The 7,079-nt window shown below is 30.3% G+C and overlaps 1 protein-coding gene across 6 annotated transcripts; it reads left to right on the top strand.

Moving 5' to 3' along the window:
* The first annotated feature begins 3,078 nt into the window (after positions 1-3,078).
* On the top strand, positions 3,079-6,843 carry LOC103486791 (OVARIAN TUMOR DOMAIN-containing deubiquitinating enzyme 4). Of its 6 annotated transcripts, none has more exons than XM_051084033.1 (8): positions 3,133-3,470; positions 4,351-4,398; positions 5,243-5,587; positions 5,738-5,830; positions 5,967-6,088; positions 6,238-6,278; positions 6,384-6,482; positions 6,589-6,843. In XM_051084033.1, the coding sequence occupies exons 3-8, from the start codon at positions 5,254-5,256 to the stop codon at positions 6,761-6,763; spliced, it is 864 nt and encodes a 287-aa protein (XP_050939990.1). In that variant the 5' UTR covers positions 3,133-3,470; positions 4,351-4,398; positions 5,243-5,253; the 3' UTR covers positions 6,764-6,843. The 6 variants fall into 6 exon arrangements, with proteins under 6 accessions (XP_008443087.2, XP_050939990.1, XP_050939989.1 ...); XM_051084032.1 differs by having other exon boundaries at positions 4,290-4,398; XM_008444870.3 differs by lacking the exon at positions 4,351-4,398 and having other exon boundaries at positions 3,136-3,470.
* The last annotated feature ends 236 nt before the right edge of the window (positions 6,844-7,079 follow it).

Raw genomic sequence — 7,079 nt, 5'->3', positions numbered from 1 at the left:
GAGTTTGAAAATTCAACAAATTTAAATGTAATCTACTCGTATATTTGAAGGACATGGATCTATAGAAGATTAGAATACAGTTTTACCGTTGAGGTAGCCCTCTAGTATTATTATTCATTCACTTTTTTGTATTTATATAATATATAAAGAGCATAAAATTGAAGATGACTTAAACCTATATTAAATTTACACCGAACATACATACATACATACATATATATATATATATATATATATATATATATATATATATATATATATATATATATATAAAAACGGTCACCAATATATGATGGTGTAAAAGAGGAAATGCTTTATCATGAAATGTCTCATTCAAAGGCCAACAAAATGGAGAAGAAATCTCATTCTTCCTCCTCTCTTTTTCCCCTTTTCTTTTTTCACCTTTTTTCTCCCTTTCTTTCATTCAATGATGTAGAAAAGAAGAATTTTCTTGGCACTATAATTGTTCATAATTTTTTTTCAAAAAATTTTAGAACAAAAAAAAATGATTAGAATATGATGAGATTTTGGAATAATAGAATATGATCGCACTCTTCCTTAAAAATGAAAGTAAAAAAGAGAATATGGATTAGGCATTTTGTTTTTTTGGGATTCTAAAACAATCTATTTAGAATCCATTTTTTAAGCCATTTTAATTTCCACTCATTTTAAATCTCTTTTCCTTTTTTCCATTTTATTTTCTAAATAATACTTTGGGTAACTTTTTACTATAATCCAATATCATTCATCCTTAGCTACCAAAATGAATACACTTTCATTCACATATAATTTTGTATTATTGTAAAATGCATACTTAAAATAAAAAATTTAAATTCTCTCTCTTTTTTTTTTTTTAAATAAAGTTTATATTGATTAATGTAATTTTTGGCACAAATAATGATTGGTTTTTAATGATTAATATGCAGTTGACCCTATAACTTAGAGCAAAGTTTATATGCTAACCACATGGGCTACATTTAATTCTATTATTCTCTCTACCAATTTCATATAGTTTCTTTTTTTTTTTCCATTAATTACCAACGAAGTTTAATTATAATTTTGGCTAATAAATTTAATTTTGGTAATTATGTAGCTTTAATAGATGGGATCAGTTATATTTAGAATTCAAATTGAACTATATAAAATGATAAAATAAATCGACTAGATATTTGGACATAACATAATTGGATAACAATATAAAATTGACACATCTACACAATTATTAAACAAAAAATTTTAGAGAACTCAAAGATTAATTTACTACTAATTTTTAGTATAATTTATAACTAACAAGTTAAGATATATTTGGTTTTACTCATGCATTCTTTACCATTCCTATTTTTAATTAAACTTACCAAAAGAATAAATTAATTAAATATAAATGGTAGAATACATATATATAAAAAAAATATGTATCTAACATATAGGCATTATAATGATTCAAGTAAATGACGTATGAGATTTGTAGACTCCCGAAAGAAACGTGAAATCGGCCTCAATAGTCAAGATCTTAAAGGTCACTTAAGATGCCGTTACGCAGAAAGCCAAACATACTTTATCTTAAAAACCGGACAAGTAATAAATGACGGTATATTATTTATTTATGTATAATAATAGAAAAAGAAAAAAGAAAAAGAAAAAGAAAGAAAGAAAATCAACTAACCCATTTGTTTATATTTCACAATAATGAAGATATTAAAACATATGGAGATGGGATTGAAGATTTATTTTTTGGACATATTTTTTGAGAAGTGGTCCTTTCCCTATGATGCCTGTGATCAAAAAAAGTGAAAGTAAACTTTGAGAGAGAAGACATTGTGTTTTCCTTTTTTAAATTTTTAATAATAATAATAATAATAATAATAATAATAATAATAATAATAATAATAATAATAATAATAAATAGAGAGTTGATTTATTTTATATAGAGAAGTTCCAATTTCTAAATAAAGGTAAGGGTCCATTCTTTTTTGTGGAAGGAAATATGTACACGTGAGACTTCCATTTACTTCACCTTTCTTTTTTTATTTTATTACTCTACTTTTCTTTATATATATATATCGACGGATTTAGTAAGAGATCATGAACTCGAATCCACTCAATTGTATCGTCTTTGTATAATATATATATACATAAAAGATATTTGAATTTAAATACTTATAAGTAACTTAAATGATTAAAATTTTAACTCTTTTGACTCTGGTCCACTAACTATATATATATTTATATTTGTAGTCCTTTCAATTAGGTTTTTCGTTACATCTTAGGCTTATCTATTACTTCTTTATTCTAAAATAAAGTGTCTGTGCATATGTATGGTGTTATTAAATTTTTATCCATATTTCGGTTGACATTTTTTTTTTGTTTGCATGGATTCGAGGTCAATTAATATTTCTAATATATTATAAAAATTTTAGGAAATATAAAAAATATTGCATAACTAAAAAAGAAAAAACATATTAATTTGTTAAAAAAGTATAAATACTTGTTCATAAATTTAAATAGTTTTTATGTTTTTTTTTAGAGTTGTGAGATGAAAATTAACCGTTTATCTTTGAGGAAGTTTTATGTTACTGTGGTTGAACTAAATTTATTTTGTTGTTTACTTTAATAATTTGTGTAGCTTGATGAACCCTCAAATATAGTCGTTTTGTTTTGTGACGTTTTCATCATTATTTAAGAAAATACTTGAGCTCGTTGTAAAATTTAAAGTTTTATTATAAAATTATTTATTAGATTTGAAATTCAAAGTTTAGTAACTTATCAAATAATGCGAAAGACTGATTCCATATAAAATTTAAGAACTTTAGAAATAAAGTTTTGTAATTTAACTTAGCTACAACATGGATTAAAAAAAAAAGAAGCAAAATTCCAATATAATCCAACAAGCAAACAAGAATCTTGTAATTTGAATGTATATCATAAGTTAGGGCAAAGCATCTAATAGTTTAGCCCAAAAGTCCTAAAAGCCCTAAAGGCCTAAAAGCCCTAAAAGCCCAAACGGCTTTAATAATTTTTAGTATTCTATATATAATGGATAGGAAAATTAACCTCTGACCTCGAAAAGTCAAAGTTTAATAATAATATTAAAGTTGATAGGTAGAGACTTAATACGTCGCGTTATGCTATGTTTTCTAAGACAAATTTATACTTAAATGGAGATTAGTCACTTTGTAATCTCGAATTGTTGTAATTGAATTCCGATTTGGGGGAAAAAAAGTGTGGTTCTGGACAGTGCCCAAATGTTCTTGTTTCATCTTTGAATTTTAAGCAGCTCCTCGATGAAGCTACGAAGCGAAAACAATGGCAAATTCAGAAGCAACTTCTTCAATACAAATCCAAGAAGACAATATGGACATTGCCCTTTTCTACTCTCCAAGCAATTTCGCTACTTAAAACCCTAAATCCCAACGTGGGTCTGTCGTCTGTGTGTTCTTGCCTCAAAATTAATCTCAAAGTTATCCTTTCAGGTATTCTTTCCTTTAACCCCATTTCTTGAATCTTATGCCATGTTCTGGGTTTCCTTCTTCCTCTTCTTTCTTTCTTTCACGTGCTTTTGGGTTTTTCTTCTTATTTTTAAATCTCCTTCCTTTGTTTCTCCCTTCTTTGATTTGATCGTCTTCCTTGCTTCTGTTCATCTTTCGCCCTTTGATTTCGTTTTTTTTATTTATAAATAAAATATAATAATCGGGTTTTGTGATTCGATTAGTTTATCGAGTTTGTTCCTAGTTTTTTCATAACTTTGCGTTCAGAGTTTGCTGATTCTTGGTTTTGCCATTTTTCTTTAGTTTATGGTAATGGGGTCTCTTATTATTTTTTTTTATTGTTGTTTCTCTTTTTTCCCCCTTTCATTCCTTGTTAATTTTCTTTTGGGTTTGTGCTGGAACTTCGGTTTATATTTCGTAAATTGTAACATTATGCAAATCTGTAATGCCAAAAAGGGATTTTTTTTTTTTTTTTAATAATTGGAGCTGAACTTTAATTCTTAGTCAACGGATATTTGAGGTTCTATGAGCTGTGGTAGGTTGAAAATTGAAGTCATATTCTATAGGGTTGTTTATTATAATTATGATTTTGATGGATAATGAAATTGTTTAGTATGTTGATCAAATCATTATTAAATGTAATGCTTGAACCAATTACAGTGTTATTTTCAAGATTGAAAATTGAAGAGGGGACAGAGACTGATATGGAACACATTGTGTATTGGTTTTTTTAGTGAAACAAGTAAATTGCCTGTTAAGGACTTCTAAGAAAAGGCTTATAGCTGCTAAGAATGTATTCTACAGATACTAATAACTGTAAGGCGAATTGGGTTGTGCTACATACTGACAACATCAAAATTTTCAGCTTAATTGGACTATGAAGCCTAACCCTATCTTTGAAATACATGAAATGGTAGGTTGTCATTTTTTTTCCTGAACAACACTACTGTTAAACGGTTTTCTGTTTTTTGGAAATTTTTTCAATTTAGGCCTTGATCGATAACCATTTAGATTGTTGTAATTTGTTTTTTGTTTTCGAATGTTGAAAATTAAGCCTATGAACTCTACTTCTATCTACAAGTTCTCTTAGCACTAGGGTAAGAGAACCAAGTACCAAGGTAGAGCCTTCCTTTTACTATTTTTGGTCTATCATTAGCTTCTTCCGACTTCCGTGTTCTTGTAAATGCTTCTCTACTCATTAGATTGTCTCGTTGAGTTGAGACCAAGTAAGAACTTGAATACCTGCTCCTCTGCTAAGTAAATACCTTACTTTGATAGCTAACAATATCCTCATGTATCCCCTTCATTAGATTTTTTTCCCATCCAAGGAAAGAAATTGCAATCCATACAGCATAGAATATTTAAAAGATTTCTATATAACTCCTCTTGTTATTATATATAATGCAGATATGCAATTAGTATACATCCTATAACAAGTTGATAATGGAATGTTGTGAACATTACTTGAAATTGTTTGCTTTTTAGTAAATATCCATACATTTTTTTCATCAACGGAACCGTTCTTCAAAAAGAAAAATGTAGCTGAATGAACATGAATGTTGGATGATATAAGATAGTTGAATTAGTTATTTGTTGTGGATGATCACTTTTGCATGGTCTGTATGGATGGTCATCTGTTTTGTTATTTTCTTTGTCACCCTTTCCAAGTAATTTTAATTGGTCCAATCCAATTAAAATGTTTGTAATTGTACCGATGTAATGCTTTCAATTGTTAATTTGTTTCGTTAATTCCTCAGGCTGCACCACCATGAGTATTGGTTCAATCAGTATTTGTACAAGGAATGCTGTCCCTCTGAACTTGCGCATTTACACACAGATGGGCAGCAACATCTGTACAGTGCTATCCCGGAGAACATCAACTTCATGCTGTTCCTATGGAATTTCAAGACCAAAGTATGCCGATCAATCCGTCACCACAATATCATCTTGTTCACCAAATACTAGCCAAAGATTTCAGGGAGGCTGTCTCAGTACTTGCTTCTCCAGACGGTCAATTGACTTTCAAGCTTTTACAGTTAAAGATTTGATCACCGATAGAGGATCACCTGGTAGAGAAGTTGAAATTTCACTGGCATGTAAAGGTATGAATGTGAAGCTCTCAATCCCCAATGATGGGACATTTAGCAAAATCAAATATAACATGCGATGGCCAGAAAGATGGGCATCTGCTGGCTTAGTTTTTGGGTGGGTGGTTTGTTATTCAACTTCTGAACCAGTCCATGCTGAAGCAGCTTATGAAAAAGATGATAATGAAGAAAACTCTGATTCATCTCATGTCAAACTCTCTCATGGAAAAAAGGTTTACACCGACTACTCGGTTATCGGTGAGCATCAAAGTCTTCCTCTCCTTGTTTTACGTTAAATGATCAATTGGTAATTGCCTGTACATCTTGCTATCAAAGTACTATTGGATTAAAGGGGAAATTGTGGTAATGTAAGCAACCTGTTTGTTCTGGACAGGAATTCCTGGAGATGGAAGATGTTTGTTCCGGTCAGTCGCTCATGGTGCTTGTTTGAGATCTGGGAAACCAGCTCCAAGTGAGAGCCTTCAGAGAGATTTAGCAGACGAATTGCGGTCCAATGTACGTTTTGTTTGTTTTTAAGAGAATACCATGGTTACACTTACACACAACCCTACTATACTGATCTAGATTCCATCTTTCGTTTCAATTTCTTTGCAAATTTGTACATGGATGCCCTGAATGATGAATCACACAAACACATCTTTCAGGTTGCAGATGAGTTCATCAAGAGACGTGAGGAAACAGAATGGTTAATCTCCCTCTCTCTCTAGTCTCTCACACGAAATGGAGCTTCACATCAATGACATTACTTGTGTTTTTGAAATTGGGTTTTGCTGCTTGTGTTGTATAACAGGTTTGTTGAAGGCGATTTCGATACGTACGTGTCAAATATGCGAAAACCACACGTGTGGGGAGGGGAGCCGGAGTTGTTCATGGCTTCACATGTTCTTCAGTAAGTTATTTATTTCTGTCTCAGTGTCTGTGTTGTGTACTGCCTACACATATCAGTGATTTATTTATGATGACGAGTGTTATTGCTGCTGCTGCTGCTACTTCAGGGCACCTATCATAGTGTACATGTACGATAAAGATTCTGGTGGGTTGATTTCCATTGCTGAATATGGCGATGAATATGGCAAAGAAAATCCAATCAGAGTTCTGTACCATGGTTTTGGCCATTACGATGCTTTGCAAATTCCTGCTAATCAAGGAGTAGGTAGATCTAAACTTTAGTCTTCTAAATTAATTATTTCTCAATCAAATTACATTCTCTTTTATTCTATTTAATAAATTTCTCTCATTCCCACTTAGAATTCGCTCTATATTCAAAGCTAATGGAAAATAGGTAGCATAAACTCTAAAAAATTTAGTCTCGTTCGATAACTAATTCGGTTTGTAGTTTTTAGTTTTTGAGAAGTGAACTTAGTAAGTATTACCTTTACCTAGGAGAGTAGTTGTTTCATCATCTGCTTTTTGAAGTCAAGTATGGAAAATTTAAAAAAAAAAAAAAAAAAAAAAAAGTTTTGAAAAAAATCGTTTGTTGTTTTAA

The sequence above is a fragment of the Cucumis melo genome, chromosome 4 (genome assembly GCF_025177605.1).
Source record: "Cucumis melo cultivar AY chromosome 4, USDA_Cmelo_AY_1.0, whole genome shotgun sequence".
Classification (NCBI taxonomy): Eukaryota; Viridiplantae; Streptophyta; class Magnoliopsida; order Cucurbitales; family Cucurbitaceae; genus Cucumis; species Cucumis melo.
This window is presented reverse-complemented; position numbering and strand designations above follow the sequence as displayed.

What these genes read in the sequence shown, in the direction of transcription:
- LOC103486791 (XM_008444865.3), top strand. Translation starts at nt 5,254, where the DNA reads ATGAGTATTGGTTCAATCAGTATTTGTACAAGGAATGCTGTCCCTCTG. An exon ending in CAGACGAATTGCGGTCCAAT is followed by an intron (nt 6,089 to 6,237) that starts GTACGTTTTGTT and finishes CACATCTTTCAG; the next exon opens with GTTGCAGATGAGTTCATCAA. An exon ending in ATGGCTTCACATGTTCTTCA is followed by an intron (nt 6,483 to 6,588) that starts GTAAGTTATTTA and finishes CTGCTACTTCAG; the next exon opens with GGCACCTATCATAGTGTACA.